Source organism: Zalophus californianus, chromosome 1 (genome assembly GCF_009762305.2).
Source record: "Zalophus californianus isolate mZalCal1 chromosome 1, mZalCal1.pri.v2, whole genome shotgun sequence".
Taxonomy (NCBI): Eukaryota; Metazoa; Chordata; class Mammalia; order Carnivora; family Otariidae; genus Zalophus; species Zalophus californianus.
In genome coordinates, this window is record NC_045595.1 from 36,494,034 (window position 1) to 36,518,987 (window position 24,954).

Here is a 24,954-nt window from a genome sequence, read left to right on the forward strand (position 1 = left end):
TCCAGTTGCGTAACAACAACGAGAATATATTTAACACTTCTGAATTACACACTTAAAAATGGTTAAGATGGTAAATTTTATGTTATGTATATTTTACTATAATTTAAAAAAGTGATCTGTCATACAAATCTCAAGTTAGAAAAAAAAGGCACATGGAAGAAAAATAATATGGATCGTGTTTTCCAATAAAAGAATGTAAAGTCAAAGAAACCTGTTCCTCTCTTAGGACACTGCCTACAAGACAAGTGAAAATTATGTATGGTCAACTTGAAGGCCCAAAGCTTTATTCCTTCTTCCTGCATGTGTGACTCAGTGTGTCTGTCCTGATCACACAAAAACTGGATTAACCTCATCAGCCATTTGAACACAGATAATAAGACTGAACGTGTGTTATGTTGTTACTCAGTGTTTCTTGAACCAAACCCAAAGGCACTGAAGTGTGTATCAGTGAGGGAATGTAGAGATCATCCTTTAAAATGCCATGCCTTAGGGTGCCGGGGTGGCTCAGGCGTTAAGTGTCTGCCTTCGGCTCAGGTCGTGATCCCAGGGTCCTGGGATCGAGCCCCACATCGGGCTCCCTGCTGGGCGGGAAGCCTGCTTCTCCTTCTCCCACTCCCCCTCCTTGTGTTCCCTCTCTTGCTGTGTCTCTCTCTGTCAAATAAATAAAATCTTTAAAAAATAAATAAATAAAATGCCATCCCTTAGCTCAGGTAGACTCTGAATGGCTTGCACTTGGGGGAGAGTTTATGTCACGCTACTTTCTATTCCTACTGTACAGTAAATATGCAGATGTCTTAGCCAGACGCTATCTGAAAAGCCCACTGAGGCTGAATTTCTTTTTTTTGTACCAAGTAGCAGTGATAGTACAATGGCCCCATTCGCTCCTGGCACAAGACTGATCCTCACTGTGGGGTTGGTAGCTGTCTAGGGTCTACTAAGGTGGAACTTGGGGTCTTTTATTTTTGTTTATTTGCATTGTGTCTTTAAGCCGTGAAAGGCAAAGTGTTCTGAAATGCAAAATACTTAGAAGCTGTGAAATGCAGAGGCCTGGATTCCTAGCCCGATTCTGCTCTTAAATAGTGGATTCAGGCCTCCCTTTTCTGTAAAATGGAGATGAAACCCCTTTCAACACAGGGCCATTTTAAAGTCCAAACAAGAGTATCCTGGCATTTAAAAAATAAAAATAAAAACAAATGAAATCCAAACAAGGTAAGAGTCTGAGAATGAGCTCTGTGACCTGCTAAGAACTATCAGAAGAAATAAAAGTATTTGTTCTATTCAAACACAGGCAATACCTTTGTTTCCTAAAAGCTGGAGCAAAAGAGCTTTTATAGTTAGAAATACTTACAATGTACTAGGCACGCAACTGAGTAGGTAAACATAATCCATCTAAGAATCCTCTTCCACAAATAGGACTACCACCCCCACTTTACAGGTGGAAAAACTGAGCAATAAAGAGGTGAGACTTGTAGAAGCCTACACAGCTCCTCAGGTTGGAGCTGAGATGGGGACCCAGGATGACGCTAGGGCCTGAGCTCCTGCAGAGGACGTGACACCATGGCCAGAAACAAGCCATGCAGACTCCTGTGGGTCCAGGAGTTCCCAGTGCTCTGACTGCATTTCATTATCAGCCCCATCCAGCAGATACCATTAAACATCCTCTGGCTTCAAAGAATCATCCAAAGAAAAGGCAGAGAGGAAATTCGGAGAAGGAGGGTTCAGATCCAAATTCCGTGTGTGGAAGATAAGGGACCTTGGCTGCCAGCCTCAGTCCCTGCATCTGCAGAATGAGCATCTCAATTTGAGGACAAAATGCTAGAAAGAATGTAAGGGTGCCTGGCACCTAGCAGATAATGGTAAAAGCAGTGTGCATAATGGTGAAGGGAGAGCATGGGCTCTTGCCATCAGAGGGCCTGGGTTCAAATCCCAGCTCCACATTTTACCAGCTGTGTGACTTGGTCAAGTCACTCAACTTCTCTGGGTCTCAGCTTCCACAGGTGTCAAGTGAGGCTAATCATCACACCTAGCTCTTGGAACTATACAAGGAATAGGTAGTGAATATTTAGGAAGCTTTTAGAAATGACTATTCCAGGTGCCAGGCACTAATCTAACCCCTTTATGGGCATTATTTTTGTACATTGTTTTTGTACATTTTCACAGGAGCCCTATGAGGTAGAGGTTATGTTACTCCTCGTGCCTCAGACCTGGGAGATCATGCAAAATGGAGTCAGAAAGGGCTAAGATGTTCCATACATACGCAAAAAAGCTGGATTGTGGAATTCTGTGTGGTTTCTTCACCCTTCTCAATGGAGCACCCGTTTAGACACCTACTGGAGAACCCCTTCTTTTAAGAATCCATTCAACACCCAGGGCTCCTCCATGCCTTGCAATTTTTAACAGCCAGAACCAGCCACACAATTTGCAAGGCCCAGTGACAAATGAAAATGTGGAGGCCCTTGTCAAAAATCATTGACAATTTCAACACGGTGACAGAAGAGCACCAACCAAGCGTGGGGCCCTTCTGAGCAGGGGGCCCTGTGTGACTGCGCGGGTCACACCCCATGAAGTCCGCCCTGCCAACAGCTCTTTCCCCGGCAGGTTTCCATTGTCTTAATTGCTTCCTTTCTGCCTGCCCAGCCTCGGGCGCCTGTGCCCAAACTGAATGAGCCTGTTGACAAAGGCACACAGGCCTTGGGCACCAGCAGGTTCTGGCCAGGGCCTCCCACATGCTGTGGGGAGTCATGGGTTCCCTGTGGCTCTGGGTGGCAGGGAAAAGCTTAAGCCTTGGTTTTTGGAAGTTTCCATTAGGCAGAATTCTACCCACTTCCACAAGTTGTGCTTTCATTTTGAACGGGGTTGCAGGGCGAGAGATGTGTAAGTCACTGTGTTAAACTTGGGAGTGTTTTTAAAAATACAAAATAACCTCTAAGAAAATTCTGACAAAAGCACTATGTTTTTGATGTTGATAAACAAAAACACAGTGACATGCAAAGAAGGAAACCTGTAAATATTTCTCTGCCCACCACCCTGAGACAATTGTAACTCATTACAACCATAATAATAGCTTAATTTTTTTCTGCCCCTACCTTAAACTGGGCAGCATGCAAAACGCTCTAATACTGTATTGCATATTTGAAAGTTGCGAAGAGAGATCCTAAATGTCCTCATCACAAGAGAAAAAGAAGTTCATAATAAATATGTTGATGGGTGTTAACTAGACTTATTGGGGTGATCACTGCGCACTATACACAATTACCTAATCATTACATTGATTGCTGCATCGTAAATTAATGTTACATGTCAATCATATCTCAAAAAAATGTTTCAAAAGAACTGTAATTATCCCTATACAGATAAGGAAACTGAATTTTAGAGAGGCTCAGTAACTTAGCTAAGATTGTTCACCAGGAAGGAGTGGAATCTGGAACTAAACCCCCCCCCAACTCCACTGAACTTCAGAATCCACTCTCTTAAGGTCTCTATGGTGGAAAGGTATGTGGGTGTACAGAAAGAAAATATTAGAATTTCCAGTGATATTTATCTGTATCCATTTCTTTGAACATGTTACTCTATCTCATTCCTTTCCACATGTTATTCTTTTGTAAATATTTTATTCATTTAAAAAGACTTTATTTACTTATTTATTTGAGAGAAGGCATGTGTGCACACGCATCTGCACGTGTGAGTGGGGGGAGGGGCAGAAGGAGAGAGAGAATCTCAAGCAGACTCTGTGCTGAGCCCAGAGCCTGATGCGGGGCTTGATCCCATGACCCTGAGATCGTGACCTGAGCAGAAATCAAAAGTCAGACACTGAACTGACTGAGCCACCCAGGCACCCCGTAAATATTTTTTCTGAACAGGATGCTGGTATGGTTCTACATGTACATAACTGTTATAAATAAATAAATAAAACATATATACATGTATATATGAGAAATGAATGTGCTGTATGAACAAAAAAATTCAAAAGACAATGCACTATGCTATAACTTACCAGTTTTATGCATATATCATGTGTTTGAATATACTGATACACACGTTTTAAAAAATGGATAATACATATACTTTTGTTTTTTTCCACTTTGTATATTGTAATCATTTTCCCACGTCAACAAAAATTCATCTGCAACAATATTTTCAATATAAATACTAGACTCTTTTAAGCATTAATTTTGATAGGTAACAGCTGATGATTTAGAACAAGAATCTGAGGTCTGTCCTACATTCCTATGCCCTCACCCCACCTTATCCCAAAGAATGGTGGAATATAATTAAGTACCTAGAAGCCAGAGACTCTTTTTAAAAAGTGCATCTCTTTTCCCAGAATAACTGAAAACAGGGTCTCAAAGAGATATCTGCATACGCATATTCATATCAGCATTATCCATAAGAACCAAAAAGTGGAAGTAACCCAAGTATCCATCCATAGATGAGCAGAAAAACAAAACGTGGTCTATATATACAAAGGAATATTATTCTGCCTTAAAATAAAAGAAATTCTGATGCATGGTACAACATAGATGAACCACAAGGACATTATGCTAAATAAAATAATGCCAGTCACAAAAAGACAAATATCACGTGATTATTAGGCAAATTCACAGAGACAGAATAGGCAGATTCACAGAGGTGAATAGGCAAATTCAGAGACAGAATGGTGGTTGCCCGAGGCTGGGGGAGGGGCAGAGATGTGTTAGTGTTTAATGGGTCAGAGTTGCAGCTTTGCAAGATGAAAAGTTTTGTTGCTGGATGGTGGTGACGGTTGTACAACAATGTCAATGTGTTGACCACCACTAAACTGCACACTTAATAATTGCTAAGATGGTAAGGAAAAAAAACACAACAAAAACCACATCTCACTACAATAGATAGGACTTAGTGGGAAGTGGAAGTTAACTGCCAAGAACTCTGACATCTCCACTCCGTACCAGGCACCCTGAAAAGGTTAAGGTTAGGGGTTACGTTAAGGTAACCTCAAAACAAACCTTTTAAAGAAAAGGGAATGGCCTTGCTCTCTTAAAAAAAAAGAAAAAAAAAGAAAAGGGACCGTAGATTCAGATGTCTTAAAACAGGCTGAAGGGCATGCCACCAGCAGATTGTCTCACTCCCGCCTGCCTGTCTGAATCCAGAGTCCATGCCTTCCCCTGGCGTCTCCCACAAAGGAGACTGGAAAGCCAGTCTGCCTCCATCATAGCCCTTGCTGGGTCTAGCGCCTCGCACACTCTAGGTATTTAATCTATGCAAAGGTACAGGGTTGAACAATGAGAAAAAGGCAAGGCATCCAAGGGCACTGATGATCCAGAGTTCATTTCCTGCCTTCTCACTCTTCAACTATCTCCTCAAGTGACTAATATTAGACTCAGGGCCACTGCACTGATAACACCACTTGCCAGGGTAGACTCCACAGCCTGCTGTCCCTCACTGCCTTCCAGCAGGGACAGCAGGGATCCACACAGGCCTGCTTACACACGTGTAAGTTAAAATGATCACTCTGAGATGGGTGGGGTAGACAGACTGCAGGTGTGGTCTTGTCCACCTAAACTGTCACGGATCTGTCACTCCTTAGTTCATCAGCTATAAAATGAGGGTTCAAATGTGTGATACAGGCCAGCTCTATCCCTCTATGCTTAGAACAGATGAAAAAGTGCCCATCGTATGGGATGGCTGCTTTTTTCCAAATTTAGAGCCCTTCAGAAAAAGCAAGTTCAGAACTTGATGAATGTTTACCCTGCGTAAGAGTTAATGGAATTAAAATCTAGGGGAGTAATGAATCTGACAGAGAGTACAAAGAACAGATTTCCCCAAACTGCCTATCTTTTAAAGGCATTTTAATACTGAGATTTCAGCAAATAAATAAACCCACCCTTTACAAAGTGAAGTCCAGGCAACATTGTCAGGCAAGAGGCTCACACATCAGGGACAAAACAGTGTAGGAACTACTGTTTACATGACTTCTTCTAGGACATTCGCTATGTACATGAGCAGATGGGAAACTTACCGAAAAGAACTTGAATTTTAACTCTTAACCAGGTATTTCCCCACACTTAATTGTCCATGGTTCCCCATGTGTTGTTTGTTTGTTTGTTTATTCAACATAATTCTTGACATCTGGCCAAGTCATTGGGGAATGTTAAGCCATAATATGGTAACATCAATATAATGCTACGCAAAGTTTCTTAATCTTGCTTGTAGTGTGGGGGTATTATACCAAGTTCACAGGGTGAAGATGATGATTAATGAATTAATGTTTGTAAAACATGTAAAACTGCCTAACACTTAGATGTATTTACAAACCATTAAAAATAAATAAAGTATTAATGCACTGAACTGATGAATTTGTTTCTATCTTTAGGTCAAACCTTAAAATAATCATTTCACAGGGAGAGAGAAAAGCCGCTTCTCAAGTTTTTCTTCACAAAAGCCTTTGGCTGATACATTAAATCCCTTGCTTGAAATGAGACAGAAAGATGCACCTTCTGTCCAGTCAGTCTTCTTTATTCTGCTAGCAAGGAAGGTCATGATTCTTACCGTTTGTGTTGGAATAGGGAACAGGAGACTCCTCACAACGGCAAAGAGCATGAGGCTTGGAGTCCTAATTCTGCCACTCTGTAGCTATGTGACTTAGGCAGAATGCCACTTTCTCACCCCACAACTCAGTTTCCCTATCTGTAAAATGGGGATACTAACAGTGCCTATCATCACAGGGCTGATGTGAAGGTGATGCATTTTAGGAACAATAACAATGCCATGTAATATTTACTGAGACCCAGAAACTGGGTTCCAGAGAGCCAGTTACACAGCAAGCATCTGAGCTGGATTTGAACCCAAGCAGTTAAATTCTAGAGCTCCTGTCTTCACTACTGCCTCCCCATTGATGTAAGGACCCCACATAGCACCAAGCCCATGGGAGCTGCTATTTTTATTATTGTAACTGATTTCTACAGGCTCTGGAAATGGAAGGACATTTTAGAGGTTTAAATGCTCTAGAGAGGTAGGAACGAGGCGGGAAAGTTCTTTAAAGTCTTTGCTCCCCCCAGCCCCCCCCATTAACTACACTTAGGGCAGCCACACCAGGTCCTTTCCCATGGGAAACAGCTGCATTTTGTAGCACAGCTGTAAGTTGTGAATTATTCCTTCCCATTTGAAGCTGGGGGACAATATACGCTCATTCTGACCCAGCACTTAATTGTAAATTGTCGTCACTCACTTTTTCGTATAAGCAGAAGTGCCCTAATCACATGATTATTCGGTAACTTCCACCTTTCAGGATCTTAAGAAAAATGAAAAAGGAAAACAAAACAAAAAACCAACCCAGTCCTGCTTTTACAAACTCATTTGTGGCTAGCTCAGTGATAAAGCCTTCCCTCCTCGCCCGTGTCAGCTTTCAGGAATTCTCTGCGTTGTCTGTGTTGTGTAACCCAAGCAGCTTGTTATCTTTGCAGCTTAAAGGCTGACTTGGAAATTCAGACTGTCAACTATTTAAAGAGAATGAAAGTCCCCACTCTACTACTTTAATTAACTTCCAGAGAGCAAGGTTTCCTACTGGTTATGATGATGTTCACTTAAAATACTCTTAAGGAAACATGGCAGGAAGCTAAGTAAGAAGGGGGAGGATTGCTATTTTTCAAGGCATTCTAGGAAGAAGAGTTTGAGCAAAGCCATGAAGGGAAAATACTACAGAGTACCTGGAGAACTGAGAAGAGAGGTGTGAACAGATATTAAGGAGTATAAACAGTGGAGTATGGGAAATTAAAGTACATAATACAGATTAAGTAGAGCCTTGATGCCAGATGAGGGTGTTGGAGGGTGGGCGTTTGTGCAATGAGAAACCGTAAAGAGATTCTTGGTAGTGAACAACACCAATCACATTTATGTCTTGGGAAGGTCACTGGGGTTCTGTGCAGGTGGCTGTGAGGGATGGCACCAGAAAAGATCTGGAAGCTCACTGGCTATGAGACATTGTTTCCCTGGGCCTGATTTTCCATCTGTTAATTTGTTCAATGGCAATGATAACATTTGTGGTGGGGGCTGAATGAAATCTCACATGGACTTTGGGAAAATAATGTTGTCGAAAGCACTCACACAAACTATACACACACACAGCACCGTGGTCGGGTTGTGTGGAGGGGAATGAGGGCTGAGAAAGCAAGCCTTCTGATGAAGAAGAGAGCCGACTAGACAGATGGAGGAGATGGGTGGGAGGGCGAAGGGGAAATCCTCCGAGGTGATTCAAGAGAAAAAGCTGATGTCATACAAGGGGAGTCAGGGAAGAGGAGTTGCTCTGGGGGCTGGGGTGCTGCTGGGTTCAGCTTTGGAAATGCTACATTTGAGAAAGAGGGAGATATTCATAAGGAGTGGGTGGACCGGAGCAGCCTTAAGAAGTAGGTGTTAATCATTGTTTTAATTGAGAAATCCACATTGCCCTGGTCTTGGAAAGAATTCGGGGACATTTTTTGAGACTTAAACCTCAGCGAGTCAACTCAGTGAAGTTCTAAAAGCCAACGGCTGCAGCCACCGGCTTGTAAGTCAACAGAAGAGTGGGATTCAGAATGGCCACTGAGGTAATTCTTGATAGAAAACCAAGTTCCCAGGAAGGAGATGCCCTAGCCTATGGTTCTCGGCATCCTCAGTGCCTTGACTGGGGCTGACACATTTTAGGCATTCTGTGGGTGTTAATGGATAAAGCTATGAACTTTGTATAATTTTAACGTACTGGTATCAAGAATGTGTAAACTCCGTTTCAGGACTTTGTATTTTGCCTCTTTAAGGAACTTCCCTCTGCTTGTTTCCACCTGAGAAACATCACTTAAGAAAACAATCACAGATCACCACAATCCCAAATACACCAAGATGTTCATCACAGCATTATTTATATGTCAGCAAAAAATGGGAAACAATTCATATTTGAAACAACAGGGAGGTGGTAAGTCATTCCATTAATATGATCAAATAAGAAAGTGGAGACTGTAGGAACTGTTCTACGCGCTTTGCAAATATTAATTCATTTAATGCTCATAGCAATGCTATGGGGTGTATACCATTAAGATAAGTTCCATTCTACAGATGAGGAAGTTGAGGGCTCGGACAGTTTAAATAACCTGCTCAAGATTATACAGGTAATAAGTAGCAGACCTGGGATCTGAGCAAGGCAGGCTGGTTCGTGCGTCTTTGCTCTAACCATTATACTACATTGTCTCATGGTATTTTTTTTTTTTTCTTAAACCAGTTTTGTAACAAATTTGGGGGGGAAAATATATTTTCCCCATTCACAGGAGGAAGCGCTCACATCACAGGGAGGGGGTGGGTGGTAGCAAAGAATCAAAATTCTGCCTCATTATAAACCCAATGACAAGAGTTCACAGTTCCTTATTCTTTCCTTCACCCCCATCATCGAAAACTAACGCTTGGTGGCAAAACAACTGATAATTTACAAAGTCATTCCACGTCATTCATCTCCTCAAAACCACCCTGCCAAGTCACAATTTTCATGAACCCCAATTTACAGATGAGCAAGCTGAGGCCCAGAAGGGACAAACGGCTCACTTAGGGTCACATTGCTAGTTTCTTGACGCCCAGGCTCGCGTTCCTTCTACAACTCAGTGAGGTTTAGACAATTTCCAAAACAGTGTCCTCCATCTAATCAGCCTAGTAATCACTCAGGAAACCACCAGGCACAAGGAAAATTTAAAGAAGAGGATTGGTTTGGGCTTGGTCGGACTAACTCAACAACCTTGAAGTCTTAGACAACCTCTGGACTACCCGAGGACTGTCTCTTCCGAGCCTTCAGTCATAGGCAAGAGATCTTCCCCAAGGAAGATCTGTTCCTCCCCTTAATACACTATTCACTTTCTTCAGACCCACCTTAGTCCCAGTGGTCTTTTCAGAGGTTACCAAGAGACAGGGCAGGATGTTGATAATGAAGAGGGCTATAATGATACTAGAATAATTGATAATAATAGTCAAAGTGTTCAGAGAGCTTGCTACATGCCAGAAACTGCCCTGGGCAATGTTTACAACATTTGATCTCCCGCTCTACACCCATTAATCTAGGGGGTAGGTGCCATTTTCCTGATGAGGATATGAGGCTTAGAGAGTGTCCATTACATGGCTGGTGGAGAGGAAATGGGGAAGGAAGGGTTAGCAGTTCACAGACTGCAGAAGGTGAGCTTTCGGCCCTAAAGCCCTCATTTATAAATCAACTTCAGACTCACCCCCCCCCACATGATGACATTCCTCGCATATCTGATCTTCCTAGGAAATATGGCTCCTCCAAGAAATCCAAGAACAGAGAACACAGCAGCATGATGTCAAGGATCTAGAAACTCATTTACCCTCCTCTTATCTCCACGTTTTCTTTCAATTAAAAAATAATGGTGTTTATAGATTTTCCTGATATATTTACATATATCAGGAAAATATATTTTTAAATGTATTTTCCTTTCCCTCAAAGCCTATTTCCTAACTTAAACACAAATTTCTAAAAAAATAACAGCACAAAACAAAGCTAATGAATGTGGTGAGCAGATCGTGGTGTGTTACATGGACTCCTCAGTCATTTTACCAAACTGAATGGGCAGGTGAGAGGATCTGGAGTTTCTGAGGTGAAGTAGTATGCCCTGACTGGACATTTTCAGGCATGGAAGGCATTATTCGGTTATCAGTCCCTTAAGGAGCATACTATTCAAAATCTTGGCTGGGAATGAGTGCTAGGTCATCTGTAAATAATCTACGGGTAAAGTTTACTAGGAGTGGAACATTAACATGGTAGAGGTGAGGCTTTCAATGGGTCACTGGCCTGTGGGCTGCTTCTAATTGGAGGCCTTGCCTCCACCTTTAACCGTTTCGATTTTCTCCGACTCCAACTACTGCATTAAAAGGGGCAGAAAGGAGCAGGTAGGGCATGAACATAAACACTCTGATGAGGTGGCCAGTTAGGCAGTTAGAACCAGTTAAGTGTCCCAGGGGCAACAATACCACTGGTAGGTCAAGTGTCTGAAGGGGGAGGTCCCTGCAGGGCAGCTGCAAAAAGCAAGCCCCCATTAATCCCTTAACTAAGCAGCTGATGGAGTTATCTTTTTGTGCATATGTTATAACTCCTCCAACACAGGATTATTTATAAATTTTAAAAAAGTCAGCACGGCTACCAAAGCTTTTTAGGGATTTCTTCATCTTGCTAGCAGATAACAGAAAATAGAACTTTGGAGGGCTTCTGTTTACAATTCACTGTCACTCTGGCTTGAAAAATTCTAAGAAAGCTTCCTTGCTGGATTCATTCACAAAAAGAATGGGTCCTTATTTGAAGAGGGAAGAGATCTCAGTCTCCCGCCTTGAGATCTACTTTCTTTTGAGTTTGCATCCATTGTTATTTAAAGTAACGGCATTCAGCTAGGGTTCAGCTAGGGTTATTTTGCATAGTAATATCAGAAAAGGAACCATTACCTGGTATAATCCCCTTTGGCCTCCTGAAATAAAAAACAAAGATGGATGATCAATATGAATTTATGTTAACTAAGCAAATGAATTTCACTCTTGGTCACGTTTCCCTCTTAAAAGTGCCTGAGTTTTGTTTTGAAGAGTGTCCCCGAGGAACACTTTCTCTAGGGCCACGGAGAAGAATGTGGCATTGGTGAGAACACATTAGTATCCATGAAATACTTCATATTCTTTTTTTTTTAATTTTCAACAGAAGAGACAAATATATCTGAAAAAGCACAGATGATTATTTCTTCTTTTAGGTCTCTAAGATCATGTGATAAATGCTCGTCTATTCGAGCAGCACTTTCTAGTCTGGACACAGACCTTTTAAACCGGACATAGGTAAATCAACGCGTGCTACTTGTTTTCTCTTTTTAAACCAGCACAGAACACGCTTGGTTTTTCAGCAACTAGCGTCTTTAAGCATTAAGGGGCTCTTGCTCTTGCCCTCGACCTCAAGAAAAATGTCTACAAAAGTTACTTAATTTAAATGAAAATTACAGCTCTTGTAACAATTGCTGCTTCCCAAATTCAACTGTTCCAGAGCTCCTTTCCAGAAGTACGATCTAAATTCTCTTCCCCCAGAGCAGTCTAAATTTCATTTTCCTTTGCGACATACAATACCACCCTATAGCTCATGCAAATTATGCTAAAACAGAAAACGGTGGCTCGCTTACGTTTTTCACTGGCAAACTACCAGCTGGCTTAAAAAATCTATCAGCCACTGGCCCATGAGAGAAAGTTTCAGAGTTGCAGGCAGTTCACAAAAACCAACAAACAAAAAGGCGCAGGCAAGAGGTAGTTGGTTGATTCTTACCTGTAACACAAGCGCTGCTAACTTGAAGATGGTTTCGCTGTCCGCTTCGATTTGCCCCTGTGGGGGGTGGGAAAGCAAAGCGTCACTGGACACAGGCTGCCCTAGGTTGTAGCAAATGGCTGTGGAGTTGGGGAAGCTGTCACAGCTTGGCACCTCCAGTTTACAATCAAACGCAGATCATACCATTACAGGGGAAAGGGAGGGGGGCGTGGAGGGGCGCATCCAGGGTTCAGGGGAAGCCACAATGTGTGTGTGTGTGTGCGTGTGTGTGTGTGTGTGTGTGTGTGTGTGTGTGTGTGTGTGTGCGCACGCGCGCGCCCACACTTTAATTAGCTGTGGGGAATTTTGTTTAGAGAGCGGTATTCTGGAAGAAACACAAATGACTTTGAGGCTGAAAATTCAAACAACTTCCCAATGATTGATTTTTATCCCTACAGGTTCATTTTTAAGCTCTGAAGATTTTCTTAGATTTGTTCGTTCTGTGTTTTCCTGAGATATTTTTTTCTGTGTCACCACATGGTTTTTTTTTTTTTTTGGTATACACACAATGCAACTATTATTAAAAATGTAAATTCACTTCGACATCAATGACACATTGTTGAATTAATATTTATACAGTTAGAGACAAAATGTAAAGCGTTAAGAATCAGTTACAGCAAATACTTAGAGAAGACCGAAATTCTGTTCCATTTTACTGAAATCTGATGAACTCTAATTTATCATTTTACCCATTATTTTATTTTTTTCATCCTTTAAGATCTCCCCCCACACCAAAAATAGGAATGTGGGGCCCTGGAAAACAGGAATGCTTTTTCAGTACCCTGGTAGGGATGCATAAGTGTGTGTGGAGGGAATATTGCCTCTAGCAATGATATTCACATATGCCTTCATTTATTTTGTTAAATATCATATACGTTAATACCATTACTGCATCATATAATATAGTACCACAATGAATGGTATAGCGGGATCTTCATTTTTAAAAAAAATTTGTTGGGTGATACACTACCTTGTAAGCATTAACATACACTAAAACAATTCCATATAACCTTGCTTACGTGTTGTATAATTAGTACTTGAAAGTGCAGAGTCTTTGAAACTGTGGAACTCATGAGCCTAGAAAATGCCCTGAATTCTTTATTTCTCCCTTTTACCTATTGAATTTGGGCTGAAGAGTTATTCTAGTTGTACCAGGGCATCAATGGTGGGTAATTAAGTAGTTTTAAAGTAAAGGCGAACTAGGTAGGTTCACAGAAGCAGTGAGCTCACTGCAGATTTCTGAAAGGCTTATGCTTTTCTCTCACGTTTCCAAGTGATTTGGATTTGGGGTTCTCAAAAATGAAACAAACTAATAACAATAATTCTTCTAAAAGCCACAAAAATAAAATAAACCAAAAACCCAGGGCGTTACAACGCCAGCTGTGATAATTATGTTTCCCTTATGTCACAAAATGAAAACAAACCAATTTCATCCTGCGACATCTAAGTTTCCTTTCTGAAACCTGAGGCAAGGGATCTGCTCCAAACTTTTTTTGCTCTAAAAGCTGACAGGCCTAGAGCCTTGGAATTCAAAGCTTGCTTCTAATCTCTAGAAACAGATTATAAAATCAAAGAGAAGCCAGGTTGATTGCCCTCTGTCTTTCAGGCAAGAGACAGTGGTTTTCTAATCTGGTGAAAGATGATGAAGCATTTAATCCAACAGGTGAGATGGGTGTTGATCAAGACAAAGTTTTACAACGGTTATATTCCTCATGCTCAAAGGAAAATAACAACAACAACAACTCAGGGAGGGGGTCACAGGGGGAGGGACACTCAAAGACATCTTTGAGTTTGAAATTGCACCCAAACTTAAAGTCCTGTTTGTCTTAAAATCTTACAAAAGAGAAAAAAATGGGTTGTTTCGGAAATTAGCAAAACAAAAGCTAAATAAAATATATTGAAAATGACTGCCAACTCTTCTGACCCCCCATGACCCTCTTTGCCTCAGCAGAACCTTAGGTGAGTCATCCAAACAATATTTGAGACACCAACTTTTCAATTTAGTAAATGGAAGTTCAGCAGATAAAAAGGCCTCAGACAGAAACTCTTAAGAATGCTGCCAAATAATTCTCTACCTTAGAAGGGTCATTAAATATTAAAAATGCTGAAATGAGGAGCTGAAGCATGCAAAGTGCCAGGCTCAGACAGCTCCAGAAGAGTGGGGAGGCAAATATGCAACTCACCTGTGGGTTGTTTTTTTTTTTTCCACCTATGCAAGTTGCCACAACACAATTCTGGTGGAGGAGGGTGATGGTGGGCTGGAGGGGTGGGGCCTACTGAACTCTGGTTCCAGGGAAACAGGAGAATCCATGGTTTGGCCAAGCCTTACATTCTTTTATATACTTCGGTCCCTACACCTCACCTTCTTCCTATCCACTGTTCTGGAAATCCAAGGCAACATATTTTGAATTCTAATACTGATTGCCAAGGTTACCTGACTTGTGCAGGGAGCTCACAAAACTGGATCAAGCAGAAATAATACTATTTGCCCCGTTCTCAGCCATTTCGCATGGTGAAATTCAATTAAGACATATACAGAATTCCGGAATTTCATGCCTGAAGTGCAAAAGTTCTTTAGAAATTGCTGTCTGTCCTAGGATAAAAGACTTCTTTTGCTTATAACTATGGCAACGGAGGTAACCTTATAGGGACTGGGCAAGCTAACACTTGAGAGAGGGATCTCCTCAGAGAGAGAAGTAATGGAATCCTTCGTAGGTTTCCATGACTGTCAGGGATAAACAAAGAGGAGCAGAGAAGTGAGTCAGATGATGTGGCTGAATACACAAGGGTAATATGAAACAGTATCAAGTCTTGGTGCTCTACCCTCATGCCTAATTTAGCTGCTTTACGGATCCAGTCCCTAGGTCACTAGGTTCAGGCTCCGCATTGGCCATCTTATTTTTGTCCTTGGCTTGTTAGCTCAGTTGACCAAAACATCTTGCTAATGAGGTAAACTCCAGGTTTTGATTCACAAGTAGAGGAGAATAACAGAAAGTTTTAGAATCTGAAAGGGAATTTAGTGAAAAAATTACTCATATTATTTTAGAGATGATGGCACTGAGCATCGGGGACATGACGTGTACTACCCAACCCCACAGCCGACCGTGACTCTGGGCTTCTCGTCCAGTGCTCTTTCCATTCCGCCATGCACTAGTTAATTTTCTGACTCCGGTGTCAATCTCTCACCAGGAATCTTCCAAAGGCATGCTTTTGATAAAAACTGGAATCAGAGAAGACTGAAAAATGACTCCAAATGCCCCCTTTCCTGTTGATGGGATGGTGAGTGACCATCAAACACAAACACTTAGAATGGGAGAATTATTTCTGAAGACCCATCTGCTTTTTCTGTATTGATGTAGTACTTCATGGAAACTTATTCTGCACAACCGTGGACATGAATCACTTGCTCACAAACTGCTGGGGGAAGTCAGCTTGTTTCCAAGTGTATCACTAATTATCTAGCTATTCTGGGGTTAAGTCTATTAAAAAAGGTAGCTTGTAGAACACCAACAAATAAATGTATAAGAAATGAGAGGAAAACAAAATTATCATTTACAGTCATCATAGTACTAATTATCCACGCAATAGTTTTCAAGAAATAAAAACTATTGTGTAAAAGTTTGGTGAGAAACAGGACAGGGTATTTATATAATCACAAAGTATCTCTCTTTGGGGAAATTTAATGATAAGGGGGAAATGCTAGCTTTTCAATGGAGAAGTCTGACAGTACAATCTTTTTTTTTTTTAAGAGTTATTTATTTATTTTAGAAAGAGAGAGAGAAAGAGAGAGAGCCCATGTGCAGGGCAGAGGGGCAGAGGGAGAATGAAACCCAAGCAGACTCTGTGCTGAGCCCAGTGCAGGGCTCAATCCTGAGATCACGACCTGAGCCAAAACCAAGAGCTGGTTACCCAACTGACTGCCCCACCCAGGTGCTCCAGACAGATACAGTCTTAATCAAGTGATAAGATATCACCAATAACTGGACAGACCAGCATCATGTGCCTCCTGATAGTATTTATTGAGAAGGACACAACTTCACCTATATATATGGCTGTGTTGGTAAATGTATATGTTTCACAACCAGAACTTGGAGGAGGGGGGATGATGCCTCATTTGTAGCATCTGTTGATATCCATGGTGCAAATACTCCCTCCATAGTTGATGTCAAACTACCAATATGACCTCACAGAACACGCTGCTGGGAAGTGATGTGAGAATTGGCTCTCACCACTGGTACCAGTACACCACTGGGTAGTATCTCTGCCAAAAATACACCATTAGATCTAATTGTGAGGAAGCATGAGACAAACCCAAATGGAGAGTCATTCTATTAAAATATCTGGCCCATACTCTTCAAAAATATCGATAGGATGAATGCCAAAGAAAGGTTGAAGAACTGTTTCGAAGGAAAGGAGACTAAGCAGTCACAACAACTAAATGCAGGGTGTCATCCTGTACCAAGAGAAGTTGTTACAAAGGGCATTATTGGTACAACTGGACGGTACATTGTGCAACAGTATAGCTTCAATGTTAAATGTTCTAAATATGATTACTGTGACATGGTTACATAACGGATGTCTTTGATCTTAGGCGCGATATGATGAATTATTTAAGGACAACTTACTCTTAAATGATTCAGAAAAAAATTACACATCTGCAGGCAAGGGAAGGGAGTGCAAATGTGGCAAAATGTTAATGACCAGTGAATTTAGTTTGAGGGACATACCCCATTTTTTGTGCTATTCTTGAAACTCTTCCATAAGTTTGAAATAATTTCAAAATAAAAAGTTTGTAAAAAGCTGACATATTTTCCCAGAGCGCTGGATATCTATTTGTCTTGACTGCCTAGTACCCATCCCCTTTTCTGGGCAGAAGAGCCTATTCTTTTCAGAACTGCTTCTTTCCCTACTGGCTTGTGTGCAAACACAATCATGGTTCTGTGGACAAGCAACGGAAGCTGGTCCAAAGACAGTCCCAGGGATTTTCCAAATTAGAGCTGAGGGAAGAAAGCTCTCTCCCACTGTGTCTCAGGGCAAAGTTGGGCAGACGTGAACCAGAGAGAATCACTGCCTACAGACAGAGAGAAAGGGACTTCCCGACATTGGTAGTCAACTGCATCTACTGCTCAACCAGGCCAGACTTCGAAGTCTGGTTAAAACTCAAAAATTGGCAAGAGCAGAGACTCGGATGCTGCTCAGATGCTCTCGCTTTGGTTTACCACTAAGCCAGCAAACAAAGAGGGTAAAGAACAGATGTGATAAGCACACAGATGAGTGAGAATGGATGTAGCTCCCAGGAGACTTTTTAATTCCTTCTGTGGGCACATCTACATGGAGGAGGAATCTGCCAGATCAGAGAATTCCAGATATAGGGACTCACTGGTTTCATACAATTAGTCTGGTGGTGGTGGCGGTGGCACATCAACACTTAAGAGCTACCCACTATCTTACAAGGCAGTTCTTGCTGGCCCATAGAAGGATCCTTCCCTGTGCTAGTTCTGTCTTCTAGGGGTTATGGTGCCCCTAGGAAACCAGGCCATGACTACCACATCTGCACCCCCCCATTCCCCTTGTGTAAATGGACCAATACTTTGTCCTTTTTTGTCCAAGCTAGTGGTGAGAGGTAATGTTTCTGGAGGATGGTCTCGATATATATTTTCCATTTGTTCTTCTAGACAAGTTTTGCAACCTTGGGGTAATTGACATTTTCAGTTAGATAGTGTTTTTTTTTTTTTTTTTTTTTGTAGGGGCTGCCCTGTGCATTGTAGGGTGCTGAGCAGCACCTCTGGACTCTATCCACTAGATTCTGGGAGCAGCTTCCCCGCCCACCCCAGTTGTGACCATCAGAATTGTCTCCAAACATTTCCAAATGTCTTCTGCATGGCAAAGTTTCCCCGTTGAGAACCAGTGACCTAGATTCTCTCAGTTTTATTCCTGGATTAAGCTAGAAGCATCAGAAACTTACAAAACTGAACCGTAAGTCTTGTCCCAAGGTAAAACTGCTTTTGTGTTTTGGCTTCTAGTGAGAAACTATATAGGAAGCAACCCTCAGAACCTCATTATCTTAGTAACTCTAGGTGTGTTGTGGAGGATATAGATAATTACATCACGTACTAGTCCTTCATGAGGACCCCTGGGAGAAGTTTCTGGTTTTTAAGACCAGTAGTGACTGCGCTCCTCCGAGCAGCTGCTTTGTTTTTGCCTTAATGACCACTGTGAGTTATGCAAGTGATCATAACTCCTTCTTTGCTGTGGTTCTTAAGAGAAGTTGGGTTTCAAATTCAATGCTTTATATTAACCATGCTAAATGTTTTATACCAACCTTAACCTTGGCAGTATCTAATTATTTCTACTTTTATTTTCTCACAAGTAACTCTGATTTCATCACTGACTATATTTTAAAGTGCTTTTTTCTTTTTTATGGAGGTCCATACAGTAATATGCACAAACCTTAGTGCACAGCGTGGTGAATTTTGGCACGTGTATACACTCATGCAATCATTACCCAGATAAAGATATCAAACACTCTCACTAATTTTTCCATCTTAGGGAAATGTATGTATTTTTATACGCCACATCAAACAAATAAAATTATTTTTGCTAATTGGAAAACTATCAATACTGCAAAATTGTTGCAATTTGCAATTCTTTGATTACTAATCAATTTGAGTCTCTCTCTTGCAATTGCTTATTGTTTGCTATTGCCTGTGTGAAGTGACCCTGTGTTCACTTACCTATTTGAGAACTTAGTTTTTGTCTGAGCTACCAATGTTAACCCTTTGTGTTGCCTACTGGGTAAAAACTGTATCCTTCAATCTATTCTCCCTCTCCCGGCCTGTGAAATCAGACGGGACTGGGGCCCATCTCCCTCACTGGAAGAATCTTTGGGGTTCTGAGCAAGCTGTTTTTCTGAAACTCAGTTCCTCATCTGCAAAATGGGGAACGATAATATTGAATTTAGTGGGCTGTTTAGAACATTAATGAGGGACAAATATAAAGCCTTTATCATAAAGCCTAGGCTCAAAGATTCTTTCATTGCATTCTCTCTGCACTATGCACCATGTTGCTTCTTACATTGTTCCATATTACTACATCTATAGTAATCTACTTTGGTCTGGGACACTGTTCAATTTTTGTGTTGTTCTGTAACATTTCATCAATGTTCCATTATAATATATCTCAATATCTAAGTGCTTTAATTTTCCATAATAATCTTTAACATTCTCTTTCACATATTTTTTAAATTTAAAATAATCTTGTCAAGTTTAAAAAAGTATATATATATATATACATACATATATATATATATATATATATATATATATATAATTTGTCTTCCTCTTTGGAACCATGTGTGTCTCTACTGAAGTGGATTTATTAAAAAAAATAGCTTTATAGTGACCATAAGGTTTTATGATATACTATAAAGATCACACACATCCAATGTTAGGGTTAATACTCAGTATTTTATATTTTCCTTTATAAAGGGACCACGTTTTTCCTTATATTTCCTGGTTGTCATTATGTAAGATTATTATTTTTAGCATATTTGACTACCATTAAATTTCTTCACCAAAGCTTATAATGCCAATAAGTTTTAGCTTATTTATTTCCATTTTGTAGGCACATAGTGAAATCGTCTTCAAATAATATTTTGGTGTACTTCTTTGCAATGTACTTGGTCCATCTGATTGCACTGCATGAAGTAGACATTTTACTTAACACATCCAAAACTATATTCTTCTCATCACTGCTGGTGGATTATAACTTAGTTCTGGACCAACTTTTTGGCAAGGTCTACCAAACCTTAACACACATATTCACGATGGCCCAGCAATTCTGCTCTTAGGTAAACACCTGACGGACATGTTTACATATGTCCCCTAAACGATGGACACTAATGCTATTTGTAATAACTAAGTACTGTACAACCCCAATTGCCCATCAATGAGCAAACGAACTGTGGTATATTTAGACTATGGACTACTATTCAGCAATGAAAGCGAACAAGCTAGCCTAAACTACGTACAATACGGATGAATCTCAAAAACATAATTTGAGCAAAAATAGGCCAAACGTTAAAGAGCATAAGTGGTATGACTCCAGTTATATGAAATATAAAGTGACCCAAAAGTAATAAATGCTATTAAAAGTCACGGGAGTGGAGGGATTAATGACTGGAAGAGAACATGTGAGGGGCTTCTCAGGTGGTACTATTCTGGTTACTTGATAGTGATGTTAGTTGCACAGATGTGTTCAATTTGTGAAAGTTTGTTGAGCTGCACACTTACATTACGTGCACTTTTCTATATGTGTGTTATACTATAATATACAGCTGAGAAGCAAACAAACAGAACTCCTGACCTTCCCTAAAGCTTTTGTCATCTTACTTAGTGACAGTTCCATCTTCAGTTGCTTAGGTCCAAGGTCTCATGGCACCTTCGGGCATGGAGCTGAGCAGTGAGCACCTTGTATGAAGTATTTAGTGATCCTATTTGCACCTTCTAATGCATTACACACCTTATCTATTTTCTTTATTGTTTTTCTTCCCACCCACTATCACCCCTGTCTCATAGGTAAGATCCTTAAGGGCACGGATTTTTATCTATTTGGCCCTAGCTATATCTCCTGGACCTAGAACACTGCCTAGCACAGAGCAGGTGTTCAATAATATTTGTAGAAGATCAACTAAAAGAGTAGTGAGGTAAAAAGTCGATGGAAGTATTTTTCTTTCCTTTTAAAAAAGGGAATGCTTCTTGTGTTTCTTGATTCACTATTCAGTTGATTTGCCTTGATTTTCAACTCAGAATGAGTTTCTGAACCATGAGAACACAGCCCAGGCTTCACCAGCTATGGGCACTGTAAGCTAAGTCCTATGTGTCAAGGACTCAGTACGCAAACTCAAAACACCAAACACAAGTTGGTGTTAGATGTCAGAAAGTCTTTTGCTCTTCTGGCTTCACTTTCTAAAAACATAAAAGGAAAATAATAATACCTGTCTCACATGTTTCACGGAGTTTGAGGACAAAAAGAAAAACAAGATATAAAAATGCTTTGGAAAAGGAAAAAGCATTACAAGTAAAGCCAATAAGTACAGGTGTTTCTGTGGGTGTGTATCACAGTTTCAAAGACATAAGCATTATGACCAAAGTATCTGGGCAGACCGCTTCTCAGAAACTTGATCACAATGAAGATAGGAGCAAAGAGAAAGAGAAAGTTTTGCAGCATGTGAATTAGTGCTTGTTTGTGGGAGGATAATCAAAGGAATATACGGAAATGGAAATGAGAAAGAAGGGAAACTAGGCAGACCGCACTTTCCCGAGGATCAGCCCAGGTATGGTTCATGCAATGCATTTTATTTTTAGGTGGACAGGTGACACTTTTTTTTTTCCCCTTGGGATGAACTTCCAACTAGTTTAAATACAAACCAGATCTTGATTTCTAAATACGGTTCTCCCTGGAAAGGAAAAATGGCTGATTCCAAGGCTACAGCAATAGGAGCATTTTGATCATCAAAATGAATGGCAGAATGGATGATAATACATTGATGGGGTGTCTGGGTGGCTCAGTCGGTTAAGCGTCTGCCTTTGGCTGAGGTCATGATCCCAGAATCTTGGGATGGAGCCCCGCATCTGGTTCCCTGCTCAGTGGGGAGTCTGCTTCTCCCTCTCCCCGTTTGTGCTCTTTCTCTCTCGCGCGCGCACATGCACATGTGCTCGCTCACTTTCACTCTCAAATAAATAAGTACATTTTTTCAATACAAAAAAAACCCCCCGAGGTATACTGACATTGGCCAGCCTCTTTGCAAGAAACACTGAGAACCCCCATCACTTACGCAGTATTCCTGCCACAAGGAAATTATGTTAGACTAGTGACCCGCAAATTTTGGTGTGTAGCAGAATTGCTGGGACAAGAGCTAATGAAGAATACAGAGGCCCAGGCTGACTGAAGTAAGACAGGATGAAATAGGACAGGGTGTGGGTCTCGGCATTTTCACCAAGTTCCAAGATGATTCTGAGACACGTCCAACACGATACATGTTTTAAACCACTGAATTATACAAATACATACACCAGAAATGGAGAGACATTCTGCAAAGCAATTGGCCTATACCCTTCAAAAGTACCAGTGGAAGAAAAACTGAAGAAAGACTGGCCACCTGTTTCCAGTTATAGAAACTACAGAGGCATGATGACTAACTGCAATGTGTGATCTGGGATTGGACTCTGGATCAGAACAGGAAAAAACCCCAAAGCTATACAGAACATTAATGAGACAATTAAAAAAACTTGAATAGGAACTGGATTTTAGATACACACAGCTTGTGAAATAGGGTATTCATTGCACAAAACTCCAAACTCTACATAGGCAGAGATCTGTTTTCTAAGTTGTACACCAGCATCTACATAGTGCCTACCACATTGTGGACAATCAAAAAATATTTTTAATGAATTAATCTATACTTAAGAAAAAAACACTAAACATTTCGAGGACAATGTCCTATCAGATAACGCTGCAAAAAATATCAGGACTATGAGTCTTTCTGCTTCCAACTCTCATTTTTATTCTCCCCACCCACCCACCCCCCGCCCATTTTGAGATCTTGAGGCTCTACTTTATTCTTCTTAAGCCCAGAAAGAATGAGATGGTCACATGGTAAATACGAGAGAGACTGGCTCCACCATTCTGCAATATCTGAGTCCTTTTTATAAACTCTTGCACCAACAGTTTCAAAGCAAGGGAGCGAATGTTTATGAGACTGCCCTGAAAATTAGGTGTGGTGATCTACGGCCAAATTGTTAGGCGATGCAAGAAAGGCAGGAAGCCTAAATAGGTCAGGCTCTGCTAATAAGCATGGAGGTTCCAAGGCACCCACATCTGATAAATACGAGGGGAGACAACTGCGGAACAAATGAATAACCGTCATTAAGTAAATACTTAGAACCAAGCTCTCGACTTCTGTACTTACCTGTATGCATTATAAGATGACATACACAGCAGACTTTAATTACAGCATTCTAATTGCTTGAATGCACCCTGGCACCAATTTATGATTACAGTTTGAATTTGTAGTAGTGGGGTGTTCAGCTGAAAAACTAGTCATATTTTTTTTAAAAACAGTGCAAAGTGCTTGCAAGGTAATAAAAGATGAGTAGAGAGAGAAAAGGATGAATCAGGAGAAAGTTATGGCCATGATATTAAAATTAAGCCTTTGAATAAAGAAGCTCTGCTAAAGTCAGTATCCTTTCTAGACTTTTTTTTTTTTTTTTGCATGAGTAAATACGCAATGATACTTTTATTTTCAGGACTATTGTGCATCCATTTGATTGGGTTAGTTATTATTTTTTATTTTTTGTTATTATTTATTTTTTCCAATAGATCATACCACGCTTAAAATATTTTCACCAACATTCTTTTATGCCGTAATTGTGTTTTTTCTTTAATGCTCAAGTACTTCTCATAAATGAAAACATCTTGTAACAGAATTTTGGAATAATACTGTCAATAACAACAACAAAAACAAGAAACACTGAAGTGCTAATTATCTATTCCAAGAGGTTGACGTATATTAATTCACTGAATCCTCAGGACAGCCCTGTGAGGAGGAGATTGAAGCTTAGGAAGACAACGGGATGGTTGCTCAAGGCCACCCAGACTGTGAGTGGTGGAGCCAGGATTCACAGTGAGCAGTTGGGACCCCCTGTCCTCAGTGCCCACCCCGCCCCCCGCCATGTCAGGCATTGGGCCATACTTTGGACAGTCTCTCCAAGGAGCGAGCAAATAATCTTGGTCGGTGGCCGGCACCTGTGACCTACTGCCTTTAGCTGAGAAGTCTCTCACACTCTTAGAGTGTATATTACACGTGTAACTATTTGTGGCCCATTCAACAGGTTTAACTGAAATGGATATCTGTTTCCTAATGAATCCACATTGCAAAACATCACTATTAGGCCTACTTATGAAATGGGAATCTTCCATTCAATTTCCTCTGTTTGGAAAAATATAAAGATAGCCCTTCAAATCTCCTCCTAAGGCCTCCTGAGCATGTGTAACACTGCAGAAAGGCAAAATATATCTGGCTGTAGTTTGAGTTAAACAAAGAGATGACAGATAGCTGAGGGGTAAAAAGATGGATATATATATAGAGAGATCTGGTATGGATACATTTGTTTTGGGAAGTTTCTTTGCCATATTCCTTTTGAAATCCAAGATGTGTGTCTTCAAGGATGTCAAGCTAAGCATTTTCAAAAGCAGGAAACATAAAAGAAATGTGATTTCTAGAATAAATTGAGAAAACATCTTACAGAGTCATTTCATTCATTCCTACATTTAAGATATTGTATTTTCAGATGAATGGACCATCTCCCTCCTCCTGCCTCTGTCCAAGCATTGGTCATACTATTTTTATGACTTTTTTGAGTCAAATATAGTGTAGTGCTCTTCTTACAGCTCATTTCTGAGATGATGTTTTATCAAACGTATGAATGCTGAGTTTAAATGTTTTAAGATAATTCATGCCAAATGGCACCATTAGGAAATGCAGGCTTTTCAACTGCATTTTTAGTAGCTCTTCTCAATGCATTCAACAAATATTTGAGTGCCTATTTGTGCTGGCCAAAAAT

General features: G+C 40.6%; 1 protein-coding gene across 5 annotated transcripts in view; it reads right to left on the bottom strand.

Annotated features, from left to right (window-relative positions):
- The window catches only part of FRMD4B (FERM domain containing 4B), a 319,908-nt gene that overhangs the window by 55,495 nt on the left and 239,459 nt on the right, over positions 1-24,954 (bottom strand). For all 5 annotated transcript variants that reach the window (XM_027585166.2, XM_027585168.2, XM_027585165.2 and 2 more), the window contains 2 exons: positions 12,293-12,349; positions 11,440-11,462 (listed from right to left, as the gene is read on the bottom strand). In XM_027585166.2, coding sequence (XP_027440967.2) covers positions 11,440-11,462; positions 12,293-12,349 — 80 coding nt within the window. The remainder of the gene's footprint in view (positions 1-11,439; positions 11,463-12,292; positions 12,350-24,954) is intronic.